General features: G+C 34.6%; 2 protein-coding genes across 4 annotated transcripts; one reads left to right on the top strand and one right to left on the bottom strand.

Annotated features, from left to right (window-relative positions):
• Window positions 1–1,802: 1,802 nt before the first annotated feature.
• On the bottom strand, window positions 1,803–17,101 carry NOF1 (U3 small nucleolar RNA-associated protein). The gene is made up of 25 exons (XM_023675881.2): window positions 16,933–17,101; window positions 16,658–16,778; window positions 16,337–16,448; window positions 15,560–15,663; window positions 14,348–14,516; window positions 13,355–13,499; window positions 13,088–13,214; window positions 11,340–11,440; window positions 11,123–11,248; window positions 10,215–10,295; window positions 9,620–9,813; window positions 9,072–9,144; window positions 8,717–8,776; window positions 8,598–8,636; window positions 8,428–8,516; window positions 6,189–6,253; window positions 5,307–5,353; window positions 5,079–5,138; window positions 4,839–4,910; window positions 4,282–4,311; window positions 4,094–4,188; window positions 3,866–3,971; window positions 2,998–3,060; window positions 2,836–2,907; window positions 1,803–2,222 (listed from the first exon to the last, which is right to left on the bottom strand). Exons 2-25 carry the CDS (start codon window positions 16,683–16,685, stop codon window positions 2,148–2,150), a joined length of 2,133 nt encoding a protein of 710 aa, XP_023531649.2. The 5' UTR covers window positions 16,686–16,778; window positions 16,933–17,101; the 3' UTR covers window positions 1,803–2,147.
• Window positions 17,102–18,127: 1,026 nt separating this feature from the next.
• LOC111793452 (villin-4) lies at window positions 18,128–26,116 on the top strand. 3 transcript variants are annotated; one of them, XM_087123198.1, is made up of 23 exons: window positions 18,128–18,496; window positions 19,749–19,835; window positions 19,969–20,068; window positions 20,189–20,257; window positions 20,338–20,574; window positions 20,671–20,848; window positions 21,007–21,139; window positions 21,234–21,396; window positions 21,477–21,624; window positions 21,757–21,857; window positions 21,941–22,096; window positions 22,882–22,950; window positions 23,053–23,121; window positions 23,199–23,336; window positions 23,433–23,561; window positions 23,899–24,046; window positions 24,150–24,160; window positions 24,249–24,389; window positions 24,501–24,626; window positions 24,712–24,777; window positions 24,910–25,240; window positions 25,334–25,527; window positions 25,618–26,116. In XM_087123198.1, exons 2-23 carry the CDS (start codon window positions 19,780–19,782, stop codon window positions 25,729–25,731), a joined length of 2,877 nt encoding a protein of 958 aa, XP_086979324.1. In that variant the 5' UTR covers window positions 18,128–18,496; window positions 19,749–19,779; the 3' UTR covers window positions 25,732–26,116. The 3 variants fall into 3 exon arrangements, with proteins under 3 accessions (XP_086979324.1, XP_086979325.1, XP_086979323.1); XM_087123197.1 differs by lacking the exon at window positions 18,128–18,496 and adding an exon at window positions 18,672–19,029; XM_087123199.1 differs by lacking the exons at window positions 18,128–18,496; window positions 23,433–23,561 and adding an exon at window positions 18,665–19,029.
• Window positions 26,117–26,964: the final 848 nt, after the last annotated feature.

Genomic DNA, 26,964 nt, shown 5'->3' on the forward strand with positions numbered 1-26,964 from the left:
AAAAATTAAAATATTTAATAACGGTTCTAACCTTTTATTTTGAAACACCTATTAAAATTAATTATTTTTTTTATCAAATATAAAGAATTAATTTTTTTAATAATTTATTGAAGTATTTTTAAAATTAAAATATATATTCAGTAATTAATATCAAATTATGATTATAATGGATTCTTTCTTCTCTCTATAGATATATTTGCATAAAATGTATATTTTTGGGTTGGGAGATAAAAGATTCATTGTTATGGGCTTGTGGCCAACATGTTCTTCAATGTCTTCTAATATTATGCTTTGGTCCCTAATTTATAGTGAATCAAGAATATAATTTTAAAACGAACTCTTAAATTTTTTTATTTGTTTAAAAATATACATGTGTTCTTTAAACAATTGCAATATTATCCTCGATGTTTCATAAACGTTTCTAAATGTCGTTCTATCATACTTATTCTAGAGTTGCATTTAAGTTACCATCTTGTTGTTTTCAGTCACCATTGTATTAATTTTCTGTCCCATATAAGTCTGATTTATTTTTAATTATCAATTGTGACTAACTTAATTAACTTAATTGATAAATTGGCCGTTAATTAAAGTAGAGATTGTAGGTTTTTCTTTAAAAATAAGTTGCGTAATTCATTAGTCGGTCTATTTTAAATGATTAATGGTAGGATTTTTTTTTTTTTTTTTTTTTTTTTTTTTTTTTTTTTTTTTTGGGAATAATTGGGTTGACATTTGTGATTGAGACCAACAACCAAACTTTGAGGAAGGTCCTCCCTAACAACGAAATGAATCAAATTTTCCTTTCAAAATCAATCAATTTTTAAATGTGGTACGTGTAATAACTCGAGGCCATCGTTAACAGATATTGTCTGCTTTGATCTGTTACGTATCGTCGTCAGCTTTACGATTTTAAGAATCTGTCTACTAAAGAGAGGTTTCCACGCCCTTTTAAGGAATGCTTCGTTCCCCTCCCTAACCGATGTGGGATCTCACGGTACGAGTCTATACAAGTTTAGTTTGGTTGAATCAATATTTTTTAAAAAAATTGACTTAAAATTTCGGGTTGGTGACTTGAATAACTTAAATAGAATTCACAACTCAATTCTTGACTCATATTCAGCTCATTATCTCTTCATGTATTATTATTGTTCGACCCAAATAAACCGTCCCTTATAATTTCTATTCACGTGTATGTATTTACCAAGGTTAGAGTATCAGCGGTTGACTATTATAGGTTCGAAAAAGCTAGCATGTGTTGTTAGCCTCTCCAGAATGCCTTAGAATAAAATGGGTGCAAAAGGAGGTTGAATGGAATCTAATTTAAACAAGGGGCGCCCAATTACTTACTTCCGCCTAAGCTGGATGGAGTCAACCATGGGCAACAATGCTCATGGAGAAAACCTTATCCATGGAGAATAGATTCTGGGTATTGACATGAGGAACAAAACCTGCAAAAATTCATTTTCCATCTGCGCCTCTTTCAAACCCCATCAGATTCAGATTCCCATTCCCATTATAGTGCAAATTGGAATGATCAAAGATATCGTCTATGAATTTGTGCGAAGACAACTTGCCGACCCCCCATGTGCTCCACCGTGTTACACGGTCTTCTCGATCTTTATGATTTATTTAGCATGTATGAAGATGTAGCTCTCATGGGAGAGACATGTCTAGTGGAAAATTGTGAGAGCCCACATCTGTCGAAGAGGGAAATGAAACATTTTTTACAGAAGCATGAAAACCTCTCCTTAACCTACGCATTTTAAAATCGTGAGACTGACAACGATACGTAGTAGACCAAAACGGACAGAGAAAAAATCAAAATATTGTTTTCCTTAAATGACAGATAGTTAATTGGAATCATAATGTTAATTAACGATTTAAGCCTACATAAACATTAGTTTCTTCCTCAATTTTGAGTACATAAACATAATGAAAATCTCAAAAGTACATAATACACAAATAATAATCAGATTAAGAAAAAAAAAAAAAAAAATCAGAACTTATGAGTCAAAATTGTTGGGCCTAGCCGCGAAGAGATTCCGATGTTGTGGCAGTTATAGGGACATCGCATCTCTACTACTTTTGCAGAGACAATCACATGGCTGTTTCGGTCCTTCAGCGAGCATGCTGGCTGTTACAAGGGGGGCTTAGCAAAATACAAAGACATTCTTATCTGATGTCCCCATCCTTTTTGCTGGCACGGTTCCAACTATTCTCTCCAGCTAACATAAAATTGATAATAGGTTAGTATAACGGAGCAAGAGCGGAAGGGAAGAACGGTAATTTGAAGCCACTTAAGTAGTTTTATATTCCAACGACACCATCTTTTTAGTTCAACATGTAAGATAAGAGTGTCGAACATTTGACCATCTTAATTGAGAATATATGTCTTAACTAATTGAGTTATACATCAAATAAATAGACTATCAAATAAATAGACTTACAAAACAACTGAAATAAAACTTAGACAATTCCCATTTTAATCCAAGTTCGTAAAAAATACCACGAATCACAAGAGTTGGGAACTGTCATACAAAGTAGTAACTTCTCTATGTTTGTTGAACTAGTCCTGTATTTAAACATTCTTTTTATATCTTTTATACCAGGAAGGATTACTCAAAGAACTCAAAACGGTTAATTCTTCATGTGAAATTCAAAACTAATAAAATGAAAGAAACATGGATATCATTGCAATTATAAGTAATAGCATAATGTATATAGCACTCGCACATCAAGATGACATCTTGAATTAAAACTCAAACCTCTTGGATATGTAAAAGAACTCTTAATATTAACCTCAAACAAGTTCTAATACAACAGCACAGTGACACTTACCCGGAGATGATCGAAAGGAGAAAATATAACTCTGCATGTCATGTTGTCGGATCCATCAAGCATATTTACAATCTGAAGAGTAGTGGGGAAGTCATAATGAAATCAAACATATGGTGTAACATAATTTTAATAATTAGTTCAGTAGAAAATCATCATGTTTACCTCAGGGTAAAACTCTTTCCTCTCCGGCAAGGAATACATTATTAAGCTTTGTATGCCACGAATCTAAGACCAAGAAAAAAATACATGGTCAAGGATAACAATTTTTTTTTTTTTTTTTTTTTAACAAGAAACGTAACTTTTTATTGAATAAATGAAAATTGATGGAAGCTGAAGGATACAATTAAAGTTAGGTGCAACATAAAACACAATTTTTCTTCATTGGGAGTATATGATATATGCTAAATGCTTGTGCTAAGCAATCATTTTGAATAGTCGGATAAGCATGATTAATAGATGAAATTCAGTTTACTACAGCACGTAAATCATTTCCATACAACTGTAATACAAAAGATGTTTCAAAATTTAACATCATGTAAACAGAGAAATGTTTCTTTCTCCATCGATGGCAGGTTATCTAGGTTCAACGTTTTCTCTAGAGTATCCCAATTTGCTTCATGCCCCTCTAAAATCTGAAGTTCAATTTTCATGGTCCAATGCAGTTAGGTTTGTGGTTTTGAAATTCCAAAGAGAAGGGGAGTGATTTAGAGGATGTATGGAAGATGATTAAAAGTTTAAGCTACTTTTAATGTACTCCCCCTAAGTTCCTTATTTTCTAATTATAATTCTTTAGGATCACTGCCAACAGGAAAAACTGTTTGCAAACCAGTAGACTAGAGTGGCTAGGGATCTAATCTCCCGATCGTTCTTTTCTGTCCCCTTATATTCTCCCATTCTGGTCAATGAAAGTTAGTTCTTACCAAAACACAAAACCTGACGCGCACAAGTGTTTCTCAGTAGCAGATAACAAGTATACACTAATGAAGACGAAATTAAGCTTTTTAGAAAGGTATATAGCGTTATAGGTAACCTTATATCTGTGATAAAAATGAGCTCTCTCTGTGTATAACATGATCTTCCGCTTTCCCTCAAAAAACCAATTTCGCGCCCGTGAGATATCACTTTGCTTAGTATACCTAAAGAACAAAACTAGATCATTATGCATGACAACAGAAGCAATCAAGGATACAGCAAAAAAAATAAAAAAAAATCAATAAATTTATGCATCAGTTTAGAAGTAAAACGACAGGCTTCTTACTCTCCAAGAAGACAGAATGAAGCATTCTGCATCTTCAAAAAGTTCCGAACTCTGACAAACTCAAAGTAAGAACTAATGAATAGCATGACTCCACCCTGAGTGCAAAATTCCACGGGTAAGATAAGACAAAAATATATAAATAAGACTTCATCAATCAAACATTGTCATCATTAGAGAAAAAACGTTACCTGACTAGATTCGTTTATCTTTGGAAACACCTGAAGAAGAAATTAGACACCCATTTTAAATCATCAGATCAATAATAAAGGTATTGAATCTCACTTCCGCTAACTTTTTTCCCAGATAGTTTGGTTTATCCGACTTTATTTTCACTTAGATCGACCAAGTCAAATCCTCAAACAACTAACAGAAGTATTTGCTATTTGAGATCAAAATTGATCAAGATTAATAGGATAAATAAGAACCTTAAAAAAAACAAAAACAACCTCTGCGTGATATTAGATTTTAAGCAGAATAAACTTCTCGTATATATTCCATTCTCAGCCTAATATCTTTAATCATTGTGAACATCAAGAAAAGATTTATAACTATTTCAAAAGCTTTAACCACTGCATGAACGATCATCTAAAAATTATTGCAGGGGAGGCCAGCATCACACTAACAGCCAGGTTCAAAATCAAGCCCCATATCTTTTGACAAAACGAAGCTAAAAAATTAACATGTTTCTATTTCCCCCCAAGGAAAAATCATTCTGTATTACACCACTAAAATAAAAGAAACAAACCTTCTTGGAAAAGTACTCAAGACGAGCATCATCAACATCAGCTATAGAGTCTGCCTCAAATCTCTCGTACACCTGAAACAAACATACACAAGAAAAGTACCCAAAATGAGCAATTTCAAAAACAATTCAAACAACTTTAAGGTGCTTTTGCAGGAAGCACCTAGAACTCTTTCTCAAGTTCTTATGAAAAACAACTGCTGCAAGAGCAAGGAAAAGAAAAGCATGAAAAAGCAGACAAACCTGGCGGACTTGGAGCACCACTTTTGGAAGAATGCCTTTGTATTCACATAACAACCTCACCTGCCACATGTCATGTTAAACATTCAGGATATGTAATAAATAGAGATGAAACCATACCAAGTAAAAGAAAATCAGTAAATCAAAAAAAAAAAAAAAAAATCTGCCATTGAATGCCCATCTCCAGGTACCTAATTTTTTAAGAATATGTAACAAAGAAAAAAGATGCACCTTTCCTTCGAAGTTGTTGCAGTAGCGATTGAAAAATCCATTTATATCTATTAACAACAAGATGTAAAAGAAATTAAAAATACTTCATCGCAATCATTAAGATTATAATAAAAGATTCAACGTCATAAAAATACAGTTATTCATACAAGATCTAAACATCAGAGAAGTAATAAATTTCCCGCTTACAAAGAACCATTTCATAATTCATTAAAGGGAAAATATCTAAAACGGCATTTTGGGATAATTGCACAGTACGCTGTGGTAGTACTGTAAAGCAATTGCATTTGCAGATAGCCAGATACTATAACTTGATCTAATACATTTTTATTTTATTTTCTTGAATTCCCAGTTATTTATTACTTGTTCATGCTACTATTTAATTTATCGTTGCCCAAAAGAGATTAACAAATGACCCCTACCAAACTCATAATTGTTATTTATAAATTCATATCTTTTCCCTAAAAATGTGAACTAGTTGACGCACAACATTTTCTTTTTTTGAAATCATTATCAGAATTAAAACAAAAACTAAACAAAATGAGATTTTTCAAGACCATTGTTATTATTAAAACATGAGTCACTCTTTGTCATGATGACATTGCAACATAAATAACACCCATATGGTTTAAAAGCATTGTTATAGATGGTTCGACAATTTAAATAGCAGAACCCTCTTGCTCAAGTGATCTAATCAAATAACCCACTCCAGCCATTTTTGACATAGTACAGAATTAAAGTTCTGAACCCACCAAGCGTATTCTCACTCACATAGTATGTAGCATTAAATCAAGTTAGAAAATGACTTAGAAACTCAATTATTTTGGGATTCAAGAAATTGAGCTACATGGATTGGATTGCATACAAACAATAGGTGTACCTTACCTGGGTTTGAGTGAAAACCCAAAACTATTGACTGCCTATAGAACCTCGCATATCCATCAAGATACCTACAAATATGACAGTGATTTCATAAATGTAGATAATGGGATAAAATTTTCAAGCATGCAAACCTAATGAAAACAGGTTGATTAATTATATATATAACAAATTTCATTGATGTATGAAATTTAAGAGAAAGGAAAAACTCAAAACCAAAGGAGTTACAAAAGGGATCTCTAATTGGACAAAAGTGTAGAGAGACTGTAAGAACAATAAAATGAAGAACATTTGTACTAACACATAGCAAAGATAATTTGATCAAAGAACTCTCAAAAGAACTTTCCTTCCCTTGAAAATAGGGTTGTTCCTTTCATTCCAAGTGCCTGAACAATGTACATCCAAATAAGACTTTTCCTAGGAAGGATGTCAAACGAAAACATAAGGAGGTTGTTGATCTCATCAGGAAGGTTAGTAGACCAACAGCAGGAGGAAAAGAGCTCCTTCCAGAACCTGGCAGCAAAGTGGCATGAGAAAAACAGATGGCTCTGAGATTTAGAATCGGCTTTACATAATATGCAGCAATGAGAAAGGGCCACATAAGGAGATCTTCTCTACAATCTATCACAGGTATTGACACTCCACCAATTTTGAATCAAAGGGAGAAAGGGGTGGTGCACTATTCACATATTTTCAAACAAAAAAGGTAGGAACCCTATTTCATTGAACCCGAAACCAGCATGATGGGAAAATGGATGGACGTAGGCCAATCCAAACGCTTGACTGGTGCATCTTTGTATTTATAAAGGATAGGGTTAGAGACAAGGAATCTACCAATGAGGGACAAAAGGGGGGTTCTCTCTAAAGCTAGACCAAGTGCAAAGGCCATTTTGGAGGGGCAAATCGATGAGATTACAGCAATCAGTGAAAGAACTAAATTTTCGCATGCTTCAACTAACATAGCAAGTCGATTTCTCATTACTCATCAAGTGACATAAAAATCCTCCCCTAGAATCCACCTGTCAAGACAAAGGGCTGATAGGTCCAGAAGATCTTGCCAAAAATGGGGTCTTCCATTAGCCTCAAGCTCTGTCCCATCAATGTTCTAAGAGCTCCATGAAGGTTTTAGTTTCTTGAAGAATCACTATGACAGGATTATGCTTTGTAATAATCATCCAAATGGTGTGAGCCCACCTTGTTGAGAGGAGGAAGGTTTGTCGTTGTTTACTGTGGAAACAAGCCCAGTTAGTTGGGTCTTCAACTGCATCATCCAAGTCAGTTAGGGAGGTGGGGGAAGTGGTTGTTCGGGAAGCTCCATCTAAGTTTGGCCAACAATTGAGTCACCAAGGTCAGGTAAAGGGGAGGGCCTAGGTTGATCTATGCAGGGAAAAAGATGCGAGAAGGCAAGAGAGGAAGGAGAGGCTGCAGCAGAGGAGAGGAGGAAGGGGCGAAATAAGTAGTTTTCTGTATCGATATTAACAAAGAGTTTTTTTTTTTTTTTTTTTTTAATGGATAGTGCCAGAAAATTTGATTGTAGAGATGAGTGAGAGAGAGGGTCGGTAATGCATCTGCAAGAAGGGGAAGCAGGTTAGGTGCGATCCAGTAGGGCCTGGGGGCGAAGGAAATGGATCTATTGGGTCACTATGGGTCAAGACATGTGATGGGGGATGAATGAAGTGGGTTGGATGTATAGTGGTCAAAGCAAAGGGCTTGTTGTGGAATCCATTAGGCCTTTCGTATTTGGGCGAGTAAAAGAAGAGATGCATTCAGCCCAAAAGAGAATCCAATGAGTTTTTGACTATATAGGGTGGACCATCTGAGGCTGGGGAGGCGATGGGAGTCTGTCAGCATGCAAGTTACAATTTAAGGGAAAAGAGGGTAGGTATCATCAGAGGAAGGACGGATGTCAAAATTGATGGGACAAACACCACCTTGTAGATCTGTGAAGCAATCTACAAGCCGAGAACAGAGGGTTGCAGGATGGAGATGAAGAAAGAGTGATCCTTTGGTGTCTGTGATTTTCATTCTTTCTACTCTATACCTTTGGTCTATCTCAATTGTGTAGACCCTCCCAATAGGGGCAGTGGAGTCATGGTCGATGGAGATGTTGGGTAGCAAGGGAGGGGAGAGAGGAGAGGGAAGTCATCAATACAGGTTTCATGTGATACCGTTTTATTGTATTAGACATAGATTCTTTTGATTTACATTTGAGTAAAATAACGAACAAAGATAATCTGGAACATACCACTGTCTTATCCGCATCACATCAGTTCCATGCTGCTTCGATGGTATCTTATTCATGTGTTCAATAACGGTATTCACATGGGACCAGTTCTAGTATTCACATGAGCTCAAGGTTATAATGCATCATAAAGCCTATAAACAAAGATTATAGTTTAGTAGCAAAAGAAATACCTGCATTGCTATAATATCTGCGTGATCAATGATTAGGACCTGTTCATATGAAGCATAATTTTCATACAAGCGAAGAAAAAGAGGAACTACACAAGAATACACTTGATCAGAAGTAATACCTCAATGGAAGAAAGATAATCGACATCTTTCTCCTTGTTTTTCTCCATTTCGCCAAGTTTCTGATAAAAAGTGTTCATAAGTAAATTATGCATTTCCAATTTTATTAAAAAAAATGCCAAAATATATCCGACCACACCTTATATATATCATAATTGGTGGGGTTCATTTTCACGGTAAATAATTGAAACTAAGCATATTTTACATTAAGAACTAGAATATCATTATAGTGAAAATTTGAAAAAATCATAATCCTACAAATAATCGAAGTATGAAAATATCTACTCGGGGCATAGTGGAAATATAATTTTTTGGGTTAAGAAATGCTCCTTGAAGTTAAGGGAAAAGATAACTCACCGTAATCAGACCAAGGGGTGAAGCGACAATTATGTCCGATGAATAGAAATCACTGAACAACCTAATGCTCTTCCTATAAAACAATTGATACAAATAAGTTGAAAAAATAAATTTATTTTGATTACATGAAAAAATAGAATTTATTAATAAACAAATTTACAAATTCAAATTCAAATTCAAATTAAAAAAAAAAAAAAAAAAAAAAAGGCACAACCAAAGGAGCAATTCAAAAACAAAATACACAAAATTTACAAATAGTATTAAAAAAAAGCTTAAAGCTTATGGATGTTGCAAACGTTTCCGTTCTCGGTAAACAAGAATTGCAAACTATAAAAAGGAAGAAATTATATTAAAAAATTCCTATAACTAAGGCACAAAAAATTGATAAACATATAATCAATTTTGAGAACGAGAGTAAAAGGCTTATAGCACTTTCTGATCATATGTAAAATAAAAATTTTATGAAGCTACCATATTCGAAAGTCACGAGACTTCTTCTCTGCCAAAAAAATGAATCTGAATAGAACTATAATGTATGCATAATTCACCTGGTGAACTTGATACCAATCATGAAGAGATCCTCATTATTCCCACCAAAAAGTGCTTGAAAGTCCGAAGGTTTTGAAGATTTTTGAGCGCTGAAACTCTGGTCATTAAGAGATAATTCATCCATATCCTCATTCTTCCCAACATCTCCATTTCCAAAATCTTTGTATAGACGGTCAAGATGCTCCACTGTAACCTAAAAATCATAGGAAAAAGGTTAAAAATGGAGCTAGGTATCTTGACTATGGTTTAACAATCAATTTTTTACTTTAGCTTTGGGGTGTTATTCATTGCAAGAATGTAGTGCAACGTGTGTTGCTGGTTTATTCTGACTAGTAATAAAATGCAAGCGTTCATTGCCCCTTGTAAACTAAGCAGATTCATTTAAACTTCATTTACATGTGTCCGTAAAAGAGCGCACGAACGGAAACTTCATTTACATTTAAACTTTATTGCATTCCAGACAATAACCCAACACATATGTCCTACAAAGGGTACACTAGTAGAAATGTGCTAAAAATGCAAAGGAAAGGTAGTACTGCAAGCTATATAGTCCATTCATCACAAACATAATCCTTTCATTAAAGAATTGTATACCTTGTTTGCCGAGGGTGTAAGATGTATCAGCCTTTTAATTACACGAAGTGCAATGCTCGCAAGGGGCAATAAAATCAAAACCTGAGGCAGATTATTGCAACAAAGAATTTAAGCCTTTTTTTACAAAGGAAACAAAACTCTTGAGTAAGTTGACAGAACAAATAAGTTTCAACTATCAAGTTTCTTTTGTTTGGTTTAAACATATAGAAATTATTATTTAGAAAAAAAATGATGACTGATCAATGCCTGAGGTGTATCAGACTTGGAAATTCATTACAATTACTTGAGCTGTTTTTTTCCCATTACAGAAAAACAGAGTCACCACGTAGACATTGTGACTTGGTCGTTCTACGTTCTGCTGATGCAAGATCACCAAGTGAGTTTCAAAGTGCTAATGCACATACAACAGCAAATAATATGAGAATGTGAGTAAATAATGCAGGAACACCAGTACCTACAGGAACTAGGTCTGAATATGAAATGTTGAGACTAGCATAAGATGTCAATTTTGTAAGGTTTAGAAAACCGTGTATAGAATTATAAGTGAAGGTAAATGTTTTGGTTCGGATTAAATATAAGGATGACGTGCAATGATTGCTAAAACAGATTAAGCAGATAGACATAGAACTGGAAAATGGAGACCAGAAACAAAGTGAAATAGTAGTCACGAAGAAATGCATTAGGTTGCCACCCATGATCAGCCCTAGAAGAACTCTAGTTAAAAAGCGGCATAAAATTCATGGGGTAAAACAGATAAAATAGAAAAGTTGAAAAGCAAATAGATTAGACTGCCTCCAAGTCCTAAGAAAAATTCATGAGATAAAGGGGGCCATAAACAATTAACTGGAGACACTCAAAACCTTTTCAGTATAGCATATAAAAAGAAAATGAAGGACCACAGTTACAACCTTTGGACGAGTAAATCCATGATCAAGAAATTTCTCTCCACTAAGAATCTCGGCACAGTCTTGATGCTTGGCCATTTTTGAATTGTTCTTCGTTATGAGGTCTCCACTTTTGAAAACATGATTCAGCTGCAAAACATTTTTTCGCGATTCATTCACACGAACAAATATATATTCTAAATGATTTTCCACAAGGAGAGTGATAGAGGAATGCACGTACAGTATGCATAATATATGAATCCATGATACTTGAGTCTTCTTCAAGACCTTTCAAATAAAACGGTTTCTTGTTGCAGTTCAGTATATCCCGGTAGCTGTTGCCTGAAAGAAAACTAGAAGGATAAGCAACAAAAATGCATATGCACGCGCATACACAAACAAACAATTATGAGAATAAATAATCCACAAACACAGATATTTCACCATTCTTGACAGCCAAATGACCCATTCTACTGCTTTTAGCAACCCAACAAAATCAATACCTCCACACCAATAATCTTAGCTAGCAGAATAAACTTCTTATTAAGAGAGTCTTTGACAGCCAACAACAATCACAAAATGTCAGTTCTCATAGAACCTGTAAAACAGCTTGCCAACTTGCCTTGGAATGGAAATATATGCAATCCAAAGTTTTACACACTAGTATGATGGCTTGGGGATTCAAACACGGGACCCAGGGCAGTAAGGCCACCTTTTTTTCTTGAAATGTAAGTTTTGAAAGTGGCAGTTGAAAAAATTTTGGTCTTTTCAATTCCTACTTCGTGAGGCAAAAAATTTCAGGGATTTTATTCTTCTATTGTTTTTGAGGTTGTGACTAAAGGAGAAGTTAAAGATCCTTTGAATAAGGTCAACAAGATCATGGCTATTTTTTGGGAAATGGGGTTAGTAAGAAACGAAAGAATTTCCAATAGCATGAAGGCTCCTAAGGAAGTGGTTTGTAGTTAAGTGATTTTGCACATCTTCTTGGGCTTCCCTCTCTAAAACCTTTTGTACACAATCTAACTCTATAAATAATTGCGAATCGTAGAGCTTTTTTGTAATTCCTTTGCTTTTGTTCAGCTATCTGCCGTATGTCATTTCACATTATCTATGAAATTTGTGTCTAATAAGAAAAACAGTGCAAATTATCATAGCTAAAACAGCCTAACCTTTTAAACTAGTAGCTTAAGTTAATATAACTAAGCAACTTACTTATTAGCAGCTAGAAATCATCACAAGTCGGCTGAACTAAAGACATGACAACGACTGATGCCAAGATTGAAACTTTGGGTATTAAAATTTCATAAAGCAGTTTTCTTTTCTCTGACCAGTACTTGTTTGAAAAGATTGAATTAGAGAGAGGAAAGCTTGTACGTTGGAAAAGGAAAACATTTTGGGACAATTTTGCAAAGATCCAACTAGTTACACAACATTCAAAATTGGTCCTTGGATGAGTTGGTGATATCAAGGGACTATAAACGTAGATCTCTACAATCTAGGGAAAGAATTACAGATTGGAAAGACAACAAAGAAGCTAATTCTCAGTCTCTTGATCAAGTCAATCTCTACGAAAGAAATAGAGAATATTAAGGAATACCGTAGATTTTGAAAGGTTCTCAAACTCCTGGCTATGAACTTTTGTTTAATATTCCTGTGTATGCTTTCATTTTTTTTCAATGACAGATTGGTTTTTTATCCAAAAAAATATTTAAGATTAATGCTTACGCCTGCATCTTACCCATGTTTTCTGTTTCATCCAACTTTGAGTCCTCATCTAAATCATATTTACAAATATGTTCATGAAAAAGAAAATTGAACAAGAATATGCGAATGAAATATTCAATTCTTGTCCCGTAAAAGGAATCTTCTGATAGGGGAGAATATGAAAGCTTGTAAAGGTGTGCGGCAAGTGCGGCAATATATTCAAAAGAAATTGTATACAATATACACATATACCCAAAAAAAAAAAAAAAAAAAAAAAAAACTCACAAAGGGAAAAGAAAAATCTTTGTCTCGACGAATGAAAGTCAGTGCCTCCAGATGTCTTGTACACATCCAACCAGTGCTCATATAACCTTTGCTTAAGATTGTAATTACTAGATTTGGTTTCTAAATCCTGAAATATAATCATTAAAAATATTTAGCATCAACAATCAAAAGAAGAACTTGAGAATTAAAATTTTGGTAAGGATGGAAGATGAACTCACAAAAATAAATCAGATTTCAGAAACTCTATAGATGTAAAAATTAAAATACCTTTAGAAAGCACTCTCCGGTCCCTGACCACTTGCAGTTAGACATCCCTACTGCAGGAACCGCCCATGTATATTTCCATTTCATTTTAGGGAAATTCTCAACCTCTTCTTTTGATAACTTGTGCTCCATGTGTTTGTTAAATGAACTGCATAAATAGAAGTATAAGCAATAAATCATATGACTATGATCTCTATGGCCAAGTAAAAGCTTCATTCCTTAATTTTATTTTTAAAAGAAACAATTATAATGATGATAATAATAAGAGATTAAAAGGCCACAACCACACTCTTCCAACCAACATCCTTTTAGTTACAAACCTCTTCTATCAAAAACACCTAAAGAAAATTGAACTCATCAAGTCGCTAAAACTTAACAATCCGACCCAACACCGATGAGTTGAGTTGGGAGAATAAGTCCAATAAAATTGATTTGAGTAGAACCAAAACAACTTGAAATCACTAACTAATTTTTTTTTTCACTCTATAAGTCGTGAAGTATTTGAGATCGTATTTCATTTCACTGGTTGCCACTTCTGACTTCCCTTTTCACAAAATTTTACGAACATTTGAAAGAACTCTGAAAATAGAGAGTTTGCGAATTAAAATTTATACATAAGAATATGCAAATATGCTCATAAAGTATTGGTGGTTTACTATCTTTTTCAAAAATAAATGACTAAACCAACTCAACCTAAATAGAACCCATAATCTAACGAGAGTCTTTGAGCTTAGGAAAATTTCCAATTCAAACATTTGGAATTGTCTAGAACTCCACCCAACCCAATCAACGAACGCCCTAAATTTAGAATTGAAGAAATCAGTACTATATAGTTTAATATCTAAACAAGCAACTATAAGTTTTATGTCATTGACTTCATGGTCCAATTTAAGAAGGGGTATGGTTGGATATTTGAAGAGAAATCTATAATATGAGATTAGATCTCAAAAACAAAGGACATGATTTATATGATTCACCATAAAATTATGGACTAACCTAGTTATATCTGATGTAGAAGGGTCACCATGCGAACCAACTTCAAGTTCATTTTCCTGATCTGTGTCAGACCTATCAGATTCAGTGTCCTCTTCAGTTTCGTTGTTTGGCATTGGCTCAGACATATTGTTCCCCAAAGATGAACTTTTAGGTGACTCATCATCAGTCCCTACAGTATGGAGAATTTGAATAATGAAATAAAAGAAAAATTTTGCAACGGGATGAATCCAAACAATAATATCAAAAATAACGTTAGGTTATATAAGTTTCATATAGAAAAAGATGATAAAAACGATGCTCAAATCTTAAATAAAAAGGACTAGTGAAAACTAATAAAAGAAACTTTCTTCATCATTAAATTTCTGTAATTTGTGTAAGGTACTGTCTTCTAAAAAGAGTGAAATATTACAAAACTTGGCTGTACCAAAGCATAGGTTCAAGCACACACGGGAGCCACCAAAAGAAACGTAGAAGAAACTCCTGGATTTTACTCGGGTTATGTTTAAAATTTTGAATAGTCTTAAGCCTGACTGGGGATTCAACTCCTTCAATGAAATTTTAAATGACATTCTTAGCAAAAGATTAGAAGCATAATGCTCAAACTTTTCTCATAACAAAATTGTTGGTCTTCACAATCAATTTTAAGGTCTATCCCCATCAACAGGAAAAAACCTCTACTTTACAAAAAGGCCCGAAAAAGAAATGGTGGAACCATGAAAAGAGTTTCCACATTCTGCCATTTAGGATAATGGGCACTATTCTTCATAGTTTAACATACTAAAGAGGCTCCAAGCAAAGAACAAAACAGAAGGCCAGGTCAATGAAAAGGTCAAGGTCAAGACCAGCCTCGATTTTCCCCATTGTCAGACTTCTTTATTTGGGATACAAGAAACAGAGAAAAAAGTCATTTCCTGATATTAACATTAACCAACAGGTTCAATAAATAAATTAATTAAAACCATCAATGCCATAAAACAGCATTACTGGTAAAGATAGTCTAATAGTCTTAGCCATGAGAACATATACATCTGTTGACGGTAAGAAGAAGAAAAGTTTTAAAACAATATTGAAACACGTTGTTAGTGTCTTGAGAAACAAAGGACTACTTGGATGACTAGAAGTTCTACAACTAGCCAAAATATTAAAAATCAACGGTCAAAAAGATACTGAAACATAAATAACAATGCCATGAGAAACCCATAAAACTCTTACCTTCCTCTTCTTCCTCCTCCTCCTCCTCCTCTAATGCACTAGAAGATTCAGGACAGCTATCCTCATCATCCTCTGTGTCACTTCTGCCTTCTTCTTGTCTTTGTCTAGGGAAAAACATGGACAAGACAAGGCAAAAAAGAGAGTTCAAATTTAAGGCAAACATAACTTAGGTGCCTTAGCAACTTGCAGAAAGAAATAATAAAAAATAATTTTTAAGTTACAATGGCAATTTGTTCTCAGTGAAGTTTATTAATTCCACGAGCTAAGTAGTACAAAAAGAAATATTGTGTCGTCCAACAACTTGTGTATAGAGCAAACATGTCGCTCTCATGAAAATTTATATGCAAAATATATCCTCCAGTACGCAATTAACGACTCAAATTAATGAGAATCAGGTCACAACATTAACTACCGCTAATCCAAGATCGTCTAAATCAAATTTGATATTTCATCATTTTACGGCCTAGCTTCTAGTTTTTCGTGCAAGATTAGTAATTGGCCCAACTCTCACATGAGCCTTTCTCTAAATGGCAAGCATCGTGATAGAAACATGGACAGTACAATAATAAATCACGCTTATGCATGAAGTGTAACCCCAACAAATAGTAAAACCATATTTAATTCATATTTGCGGCATATTAATGAACCAAGGTATCAAACATAATTCGATAATCTAGAGATAGTAAATATTCTTTAAAATTAGAATAAACCATATCAAATAGCATTTAGTTTCTAATAATAATAATTCAGTATCAAAATCCAGTTAATGAATACTACCTTTTCATACATGAAGCAGCAACATCCTTATTACATGATTGTAATTGCATTAACAAATTATCGTAGTTCGATTGCTCTTTGAAAACTTCAAGTTCCTCGGCCTCACTGGCTCCTACACAAAAATTCACCATAATTGCCCTCGCATATGAAAAGTAAGTGCGCACTAAAGGAAATATAGACACAAATACATCATTGTCAATAAGAAGCAATATATAAAATAATCGTCTCAGAACTGTATTTCTTCATGAACTAGCTAAGCAATCAAGCCATATTCCCAACAAAAGAACGAAAGAAAGAAAAGGAAAAATCAAGAATCCTCACCTCGTTTACGAACTAACTGCTTCACCATTGATGAATATTTTCAGTGGAAAATTCTGAAAATATGCCCGGCTTCTACGCTCACGTCAGGTTCCTATGGTATTGCCTGCTGAATAATTGATCCCTAGTTTTCCACGAGGCTTTATTAGTAGCTATTCTACTGTCTTTAGTTAAAATAATAATAATTAATCAAATAACACCTTCGTTCTTCCATCAGAAGCTCCTAATTTGTGTTTTTCAAGTAAGAATAAAGACATGGATGGAGATCGGAAGTATACCAGTAACGACAGAGAGTAAAAAATCAGTGCAAAATCGGCGGCACGAGCGGAAGTAAGACGACGGCGGTGACACTGAGCTGTTGCAGAGAAAGAGACCGCGTTTAAGGAGAATAAAAAGTGGCGGGGAAACGTGAGACTCGGAGGAACAAGGAAGAGTTAGGTTTCCTAATTCTTTTATTTTCTTCTATATATTATTTGGGATGTTTTTATTTTTATAAAAAAAAATAGATTAATAAAAATACCGAACTTTATAATTTATCTCAAAATATATATATATATCTTTAAACTAATAATACTATTAATTTAAAAAAAAAAATCTAAAAAATTCCGGTACATTTTAAAATTTTAATAATATTCCTCTATTAATATTTTGTTTATTAAAATTTCAAAAGTTTCATATATTCTTTAAAAATTTTAAAAAACTTAAAAAATATACATTTAAATATATAAAAAAAAATTAAAAATACATTCATTACTCATACTAAAAGTAACATTAAAAAATTTAGACAAAATTTATTAGGTATTAATTGACCATCTATATATATTGAAGTAATAACTTTTTTTTTTTATATAAAAGTAAATGGTGTTAATGTTAAAAGTTCTACGAGCTTTTTTTTAATACAGTAATAACGATAAATGTATTTTTAACTTGTTAAAAGAGTTTAAAAAATATGAATAAAATTTTGTAAAATTTATCGATCTTTTTTAAACACTATAATAAATTTAAAGGTATCTTTTAAACGGATGAAGAATGAGTAGTTACAATTACCAAATCAAGATCCCATTTATTAGCCATTTTATTTTAAAATTTAATATATATATATATATATATATATATATATATATATATATATATATATATAATTGTAAAAAATATATTTAAAAATCAAGCTAAATTTAAAAAATTAAAAGAAGTAGTAGCTATAACTTGATTAAAAAAAACTAAAAATTCAATTAAGTATTGGAATTAATATGAAAATTTGAGTATTAAAACAAATATAATTTTAAAAGAATTAGAAAATTGGAAGTAAAATGATTATTGGTCAAATTCATAATCTCTATTTTATTAATTACTTTTGTGCTGGAACTGTACTGTCAAGCGTTAACATACCATAAGCAAATTGAATTAGCCTAACCCAATTAAGGGGCAAAAAAGGAAATCCAAAAAAGCAAAAGAAAACAGAGGAGGGAGAGAGAGAGAGAGAGAGAGAGAGAGAGAGAGAGAGAGAGAGAGAGAGAGAGAGAGAGAGAGAGAGTCGCTTGCTTCCTATGGCAAAGCCCCACCGTAGGCTTTTTGGCGGTGTGCTTGAATCATGGACGGTGACCGACCATCCTCTCTCTCTTCATTCGCAGCCAATCCTCACAGAGCGGAAGTCGGCTGACCCATTTGCCAATTTCAATCCCCCGACCAACCGATTTCTTCCCTTTTCATGCTTTAATTTCTTTTTCTTTTTTTTTTAATCTTCCATTCAAATGCACAACAATTAAACTATTATGTGAAGAAACGAGAGATTTCATTTCACAGTCAACAGGGAACCCCACCATTCTCATTTACAATTTACAGGTACCCATCTGTTTTTGTTTTTTTGTGTTTTTCTCTTGTTTCATGGTGTTTCTTTGTTTATTTTACTGCATTCTACTGTTCATTTCGTCTAGTTTTATCCTTTACTGTTGTAAATTTGTGATGAGATTAATAGGGAAACAGACTTCTAAAGAATCTTCTGTTTAAACAAGAAAATTCCCACAAAATTCATCTGGGTAATGTGGTATTGCGGTGAAAAGGCTAATCCCTGTTGTTTTATCTCGTGGGGTGGTGTTTTTTTTCTTCGTTGTTGTTATAGTTAGTGATATGCACGCCTGTCCTTAATCATTCCCTCCATATTCTCTCTCTGAATTTCTTAATCCTATTATCTCCTCTTCTTCTTCTTCTTCAGCCTCGGTTTTCTCTCTTTGTCCTTGCCTTCTTACTCTCCCCTCCGTTTTCTCTACTGGGTTGTGAAGATTCTACAAATTCCATAAGCTTGTACAAGCTAGGATTCGATCTGGGTGACTGTCTTTTTTCCTGCTATTATTCTCCTTGAAGTTTTGTTCTTCCAGGTACTTCAATATTTTGGCTTCTCATTCTTCATTTTCCTCTTCTCTATCTTGTGCATTAACTATGTTTATCCCTCGTTTTTCTACCAAATGACATGCATTGGAGTTTCTTAATCATCCAACAATACGTTCCTGTTCACTTCCTTTGTTCCTTGTACCATAGCTTCGTGGGATATGCTTGTCACAAATGATAAAGTACAGAGTTTTTTGTTTGTTGAGCCTGAAATTCTTATTAATAAAACGTTTACTCCTTTACGGTATGTTTCATAAATGACCAGATTTCATGGTTTCATGGGGTTGATTTTGAGATACGAACACTGGGAAGATTTTACCATGTGATGCCAGGAATTGTATATGCGTGTCATCTTCTATGTTTCGGGGTAGGCTTTCTTTTAGGGATGGTTTTTGTGTGCATTCTTTAATCTCGAGTCGTTATAGTTGCAGGGAACTGAATGTCAAAACTAGTTTAGTGTTGCTTATCCTATGAGTAAGTCCTTGTGACTTCCAAATGTGTTCTACATTTTCTGCCTCTTTTAAAATTCAGCTACTTTACATCATTGTTGAATTGATTGTAATCGTTTGTGCTAATTTGACGACTCACCGAGGTAACTATACATCAATAGTTCCACTTGTAATAAGATCTCTTTCGACTTCAAACTTGTCTCAATTTAATGATCTGTTACGTTTGTGACCGCTTCACACTGACTTTATGTAACCAAAAGTGGTAGGTAACAACAACGTTGTGAATATAACATGGCTGTCTCGATGAGAGATTTGGATCAAGCTTTTCAGGGTGCTGGCCAGAAAGCGTATCCACATAATGTGATTTAAATAACAATTGAGAAAATCAGTTTCTTCCATTTCTTTATTATGTGATTCATTACAATTGCTTCCTCTCTAGCATTTGGAAGTTTCTATTTTGTTTACCTTGACAATACATAGTGGGCTTGAAGTATGGCGCATCGAGAATTTTCGTCCTGTTCTAGTACCAAAAGCATCTCACGGAAAATTTTTCATGGGAGATTCCTATATCGTCCTAAAGGCAAGTGGTTATCGTTTGATCTTTTACTACGCGCTTTTATGTTAATAGGAATCCTTAACACACGTACCATAATAAGGTGGCACTCAATCCTTCTAGTGATTCATGTATATAACTTTGCAGACCTCATCCTTAAAAAGTGGTGCTTTGCGGCATGATATTCATTATTGGCTTGGTAAGGATACCACTCAGGTAAGCTCTAATCATTCAGTAATTGTCTGGTGGGTTATCTCTTGGTTTTCAAATTTAATTTTTAAGACGTGTCGATTTAGGATGAAGCTGGTTCTGCAGCCATCAAAACTGTTGAATTGGATGCAGCCCTTGGAGGACGTGCTGTTCAGTACCGTGAAGTACAAGGTCACGAAACAGAGAAGTTCTTATCATATTTTAAACCGTGCATTATACCACAAGAAGGTGGAGCTTTGTCTGGGTTCAAACACGCAGAGGCTGAAGAACACCAGACTCGGTTGTATGTTTGCAAAGGAAAACGTGTTGTTCATGTTAAAGAGGCAAGTCTAACCTCAGATATGCTGGCTGATAAGGAATTAACTTCACATTTATTCTTCTTTTTTGGTCATTTTATAAGTTGTTCATTCCGATGGCAGGTTACTTTTGCTCGATCTTCGCTTACCCATGATGATATTTTCATTCTTGATACCAAGTCTAAAATATTCCAATTTAATGGTTCCAACTCATCCATTCAAGAGAGGGCCAAGGCATTGGAAGTAGTTCAATACATTAAAGATACGTATCACGATGGAAGATGCGGGGTAGCTGCCATTGGTAAGTAAACAGAACTTTAGTAGCCCATTGCTTAAAATAAGAAATATTTATTTCATTTATTAATTTTGTTTTAACAAGTTTAGTTTCATAAACTTGAAAGCTCATAGTTTCTATGGTATCATGTTGCTAATAATCCAATCATGTCTATTGTGATACAGAGGATGGCAAATTGATGGCAGATGTTGATACTGGAGAATTTTGGGGTTTATTTGGTGGTTTTGCTCCACTTCCAAAACGAGTAGGCAGTGAAGGTGATAAGATGGTCGATACGCAGCCAATTAAACTACTATGGTATAAAATCATTTTCAGGTTATCACTTCAAAGTTATGAATAAGTTTTGCTGGAATAAAATCATATTTGCTTCCATGATCTCTAATTTTTGCAGTGTTGAGAAGGGTAATAGAGAATCTGTTGAGGCCGATTCTTTAGCTAGGGAGCTGTTAGACACGAATAAATGTTATATTCTAGATAGCGGGGCGGAAGTTTTTGTATGGATGGGGAGAAATACCTCTCTTGATGAAAGGAAAGGTGCCAGCAGAGCTGCAGAAGTAATTTTCTGAGCCTCCTTAGTTCATTGATCTATGTTTATCTGAGGACTTAAGTTTCTTATATCTCTTCTTGTTAACAGGAGCTAGTCAGTGATCCTGATCGTCCACAATCACATATAATGCGTGTGATTGAAGGCTTTGAACCTATAATATTCCGAGCCAAGTTCGATTCATGGCCAGAAACAACTGATGTAAGCGTATCTGAGGATGGTAGAGGCAAAGTTGCAGGTTGGTAAATGAAGAAATTCTTTGATTCAAGGTTCTTTTATTTAGTAGCTTCCTGATTCAAGGTTCTTTGAGTAGATCTTTCGGGTTAATTTCCCGTGTTTTTTTTTTTTTTTTTTTTTGGTTATCTTTTAGCACTTTTGAAACGTAGTGGAGTTAATGTGAAGGGTCTTTTGAAAAATGATCCTGTAAAAGAGGAACCTCGACCTTACATTGATTGTACAGGAAATCTACAGGTAAATATGGTTAGAAAATCACTACCCTGTTAATAATCACCATAAATGATTTACCTAATGATGTCAGCTCCCTAATTTTACAGGTCTGGCGTGTCAGCGGCGGGGAAAAACTTCTACTTCCCATCTCTGATCAGTCAAAATTTTACACTGGAGATTGCTACATTTTCCAATATTCATACTCCGGAGATGACAAGGAAGAATTTCTCGTCGGAACATGGTTTGGGAAACAGAGTGTTGAGGTAGTTAACATTTTCATCCCCAATTCCTTTCCGTCACCACTGTTAGGATCACATAACAACGCACACACTTGATCTAGATGAACACAAATAACAGAAGAGAGAAAATGCAAGTAGGAATATTGGCTAGAGGTTTATATTAATGACTTCAAGTATGTACAGTAAGAGAGAATACAAAGAATATAGAAAGTAAGAGAGAATACAAAGAATATAGAAAGTACATACTTGAAGTCATCAATATAAACCTTTAGCCAATATTCCTCCTTACATTTTCTCTCTCTTGTTCTTTGTGTTCATCTAAATCGAGTGTGTTGTTGTGAGATCCTAACAACTGGTATCACTTCACAAATCGTGGTAAATCTCGCCTAACTCTGATACCAGTTGTTAGGATCACACAACACACACTCAATCTAAATGAACACAAAGAACAAGAGATAAAATGCAAGTAGGAATTTGGCTAAATGTTTATGACTTTAAGTATGTATAGTAAGAGAGAATATATAGAGTGTGTTGTTGTGCAATCTTAACAACCACCTCAACTCCCCTGTGTGTGTGGACAAATGAAAATGGATCATGTCGAACTAGGTATAATGACGCTCTGATTATGTCACATTTGAAGCATCAAAATATTTGAATAATGATTTTTGGGAAGTTGTTTAAGGTAACATTTTCTATAGGAAAAGTTGTAAGCATAAAAAGATTTTTCGTGGCATGTCCAGGTTTGATTCTATGTATTTATCATTTATTTTCATAAGGAATATCTTGTAAGTGTATTTCTTTTGATATAGGAAGAAAGAGCTTCTGCTCTATCGCTCGCCGCCAAGATGGTCGAATCGCTGAAGTTCCTGCCTGTTCAGGTATCTTCCGCGATTTATATCTTTTGCTTAATTAGTTAAATTCATTTCCTCTAAATTATTTGTCGTCTCTAATTAAAGATATCGTCCGTTTCAAATTACTAGGCTTGTATCTACGAAGGATATGAACCAGTCCAGTTCTATTCTATTTTCCAGAGCTTTATCGTTTTTAAGGTATGTTTGTTTCTTGAGATTTAAATCTTCTTTATGTTGAATTGTTTCCTAAAGTTGACTGATAAAAAATTTTTCAGGGTGGGATGAGTGATGGCTACAAGAATTACATTACAGAAAACGAAATTCCAGACGTGACGAATTCAGAAGACGGTGTTGCATTGTTTCGGGTCCAGGGCTCTGGCCCCGAGAATATGCAAGCAATTCAAGTTGAAGCAGTACGTTGCCCTCGCCCCATGGTCTTGCACTTTCATCCTGTGCATACTTCAGCTAATATACACATTGTTGTTTTTTTGTTCTTTTGTTCCCATCAGGTCGGATCCTCTTTGAATTCCTCTTATTGTTACATTTTACATAGTGGCCCTACTGTTTTTACTTGGTGTGGAAGTCTTACCACCCCTGATGACCAGGAACTTGTTGAAAGATTTCTGGATGTGATAAAGGTGATAGTTATACGCCCTTATGGACACAATATTCATGGATGGTTGAGTTCCTATGATAAGGATCATTGAGTTACTTCTTACTTTTCAATGATGTACCCTTATGAATCAAGCTGCCATTAGACCATGTAAAATCATTTGTTGTTCATTAAAGGATTTTGGGCAAATAGTCTCCCTGTGTCGAAGGCAAACGCTATTGGATACGTACTCGACGATCAGAATATTTCTTAACCATGCATTAATTACTTCGAAAATTCTTTTCTGCTCTCGTTCAACCCATCTCGACATTCGAGTTCATCTCTCGAGATTTCTTCTCATATAAATGCCCAATTTTCTGCAGCCTAATTGTCAATCTAGGCCACAGAAGGAAAGCACAGAGTCTGAACAATTTTGGGAATTGTTGGGAGGAAAATTGGAATATCCTACTCAGAAAATTGCTCGGAATAATGAAAGTGATACACACTTATTCTCTTGCACTTTTTCAAAAGGTTTGTATCAATTAATACTCTTTCATCATTATTGTTCTTTTTTTCGTTTGTTTACATCTCTAACTTTGTTCATAACTTTGTTCATTATGGTGGCATCTTGCAGAAAATTTGAAGGTATTCTCTTTTTATCTCGTTCTTGTAATGTTTTCGAAGAACGTATATCGTAAATCGTTCTTAGTTTCGTGTTTTGATATTATTGCAGGTTGCAGAGATATACAACTTTCGCCAAGATGATCTGATGACGGAAGATATTTACATTCTTAGTTGTCACTCTGAGATCTTTGTTTGGGTTGGCCAACAGGTTGACCCCAAGACTAAACTGCATGCTTTACAAATTGGTGAGGTACGTTCCATCAGGAGATTGAATCCTTTTTTAAATTTTATTGTCACTCAATTCTCTTATGTCTGCTATAAATGATTTACAATTTTACTATCTTTTCCATATTCTTGACAGAAATTTCTCGAGATTGATTTTCTTCTCGAAAAATTATCACGTGAAACTCCGATATATATCGTTATGGAAGGGAGCGAGCCACCATTTTTCACACGTTTCTTCTCGTGGGATTCTGCAAAATCCGCTGTAAGAATTTTATGCCAATTGTGTACGATCATCTGTATTCCGAAGCTCAGACGATAATCCGTTTCTTTTAATTTTTCGAATACAGATGCACGGAAATTCGTTTCAGAGAAAGCTTGCATTAGTCAGAAATGATGGTACTCCTGCTGTAAATGTAAGTCATCTCTTGTTTTCCTATCTAATTAGCTTTAGCTTAAGCTTTTGAGTTCAATAATAAGTAAGACAATATTTGAATGTGTTGTCTATTGTCTTTCTCTTTTTTGATGCTTACACGACCTTTAATCAGAAACCGAAGCGGAGAACTCCTGTAATGTATGGAGGGAGGTCGAGTAGTGTGCCCGAAAAATCACAGCGCTCAAGGAGTGTGTCGTTTAGTCCCGATCGAGTCCGTGTGAGAGGAAGGTCGCCTGCTTTCAATGCATTAGCTGCAAATTTTGAGAACCCAAGTGCTAGAAATCTATCTACTCCTCCACCAATGGTTAGAAGATTATACCCAAAATCTATTACTCCTGATTCATCAAAGCTGGCTTCTAAAAAGGCAGCCATAGCAGCACTTAGTGCAAGCTTCGAACAGCCACCACCCGCTCGAGAATTTATCATACCTCGCTCTTTGAAGGGTACAAGTTCATTCAACTTTCGCCACAGTTTGTTCTCGTTCATCACGATTTTCCTAACTTTATTGAATTAATGGGTTTCTTTTGGGAGCCTAGGTGCCTCGAAGCCGAAACCCGAGTCGGATAATAAAGAGAACTCCAAGAGCAACAGATTAGGATCTCTTACTATAGAGGAAGATGTGAAGGAGGGTGAAGTTGAAGATGAGGAAGGTCTCACAGTACATCCGTACGAGTCCCTTACGACACTGACGAGTACTCCAGTTCCAGACATCGACGTGACGAAGCGAGAGGTAACCATTCATTGACAAAACCATTTGATGGAAACTAGAAATATCGTTAATCGACATCGAGTTCTGATGCGTGGAATTTGAAACGTGCAGACATACCTGTCATCAGCGGAGTTCAAGGAGAAATTTGGAATGACAAAGGATGAGTTCTATAAGCTACCGAGATGGAAGCAGATCAAACTTAAAATGGTGTTACATTTGTTCTAGAGCTCCTTGTTTAACAATGCCTTTGATTGCTCGTCTTTGAGGTTTGGTTGCCAGTAGCAGTGTTCGTTCGTTGTAACGATATCGGTTCGTGTTCTATAAACCGATACTCTAATCGATTGCCATCATTCTGATCGTCCGCAGCTGTGCAACTCAGAGTTCTTAATGGAGAGCATCAGTGCATTTTAAGCTGTCTCTGCTCCCAAACAAAACTCAGAGCTGTTCTTTAGTGGTTTGAATGTGTCTAGAGCTTTCACTAGCAGTTGAGTTGAGTTAGTTGTGTGATTATTTGCTTTGAAATTTGGTTTGGTTTTTGTTATTTAATTCTTTTTTCATTTGATTTTGTTTTCTAATTTTTTTATTAAAAAAAAAAAAAAAAAAAAAAAAACAGTGAGAGAGATAGCAATTACTTTTAGTTGTATTGATTGATGGCTGAGGATGGAATCATGTACAGACAGCATTGTAAAAACCAGTCCTCTCATTTTTGTTCATTTTTTTTTAAATAAAATTTTATTATTTTTTTTTAAGTAATTTCCTCATTTATTACGTTTGAAAAGAATTTGAAAATATTTTTTAATAAATACTGACATATTACTGATTCATCAATCAAAATCGAAAACTATAAACGACGTCACAATTGACCTGTCAACGAGGCGTGACACTTTTTTTAGTTGGTAAAAGAAAAAGTTGTCAATACAACCAAATTGAATTTTTAGTTGGGCCTCTACGATCCCCTTAATGCAGGTTAGCGGACGACTAGAGGACGAGCAGCGGCACGAGGGGCATGAATGACCATGCCTAGGATTCAGCACCTATGTACCTCAGCGTTCTCGACATAATCATGTTATTTACTCCTCACTTCTAAAAGTGAAAACTATATCCAACATAAAACTGCATCCATGTTTGCCACTAAACGGGGAAGTGCATACTATTAGTATAAGTAGTGATTTTCAGTTTTTTTTAAGTCTTTCTTAGTTATCCCGTCCTCGTGATCACTCTTATTCGGATATAGTCTTGGTTCATTCATGTATCACTTTACTCGAGTGTCACACAAGTTGTCGGAATAGTTGAAAGAACTCGTGTATCAATAAAAAACCAATAGATTGTCGAAAATGAATCATAGAAATAGTGGAATAACTCAAGGTGAAGGCAAGATTGATGGAGAAATGAAGCCAAAAAAAGATAATGAAGATGATATTTGTATATCGTGTGTCATCGAGCTTAAATGTAACGAGT

This window comes from Cucurbita pepo, chromosome 4 (assembly GCF_057944985.1).
Source record: "Cucurbita pepo subsp. pepo isolate OVF chromosome 4, ASM5794498v1, whole genome shotgun sequence".
Classification (NCBI taxonomy): domain Eukaryota; kingdom Viridiplantae; phylum Streptophyta; class Magnoliopsida; order Cucurbitales; family Cucurbitaceae; genus Cucurbita; species Cucurbita pepo.

Bases quoted from the DNA above. Each gene is read 5' to 3' on its own strand.
- NOF1 (XM_023675881.2), bottom strand. From the start codon at position 16,685: ATGGTGAAGCAGTTAGTTCGTAAACGAG. The intron at 4,911-5,078 runs GTTTGTCTGCTT...TGTTTGTTTCAG, and splicing joins TGGTGCTCCAAGTCCGCCAG to GTGTACGAGAGATTTGAGGC. The intron at 3,061-3,865 runs GTTACCTATAAC...TCTTGGTCTTAG, and splicing joins ATTTTTATCACAGATATAAG to ATTCGTGGCATACAAAGCTT.
- LOC111793452 (XM_087123198.1), top strand. From the start codon at position 19,780: ATGGCTGTCTCGATGAGAGATTTGGATCAAGCTTTTCAGGGTGCTGGC. The intron at 19,836-19,968 runs GTATCCACATAA...GACAATACATAG, and splicing joins CAGGGTGCTGGCCAGAAAGC to TGGGCTTGAAGTATGGCGCA. The intron at 25,241-25,333 runs GTACAAGTTCAT...TTGGGAGCCTAG, and splicing joins CATACCTCGCTCTTTGAAGG to GTGCCTCGAAGCCGAAACCC.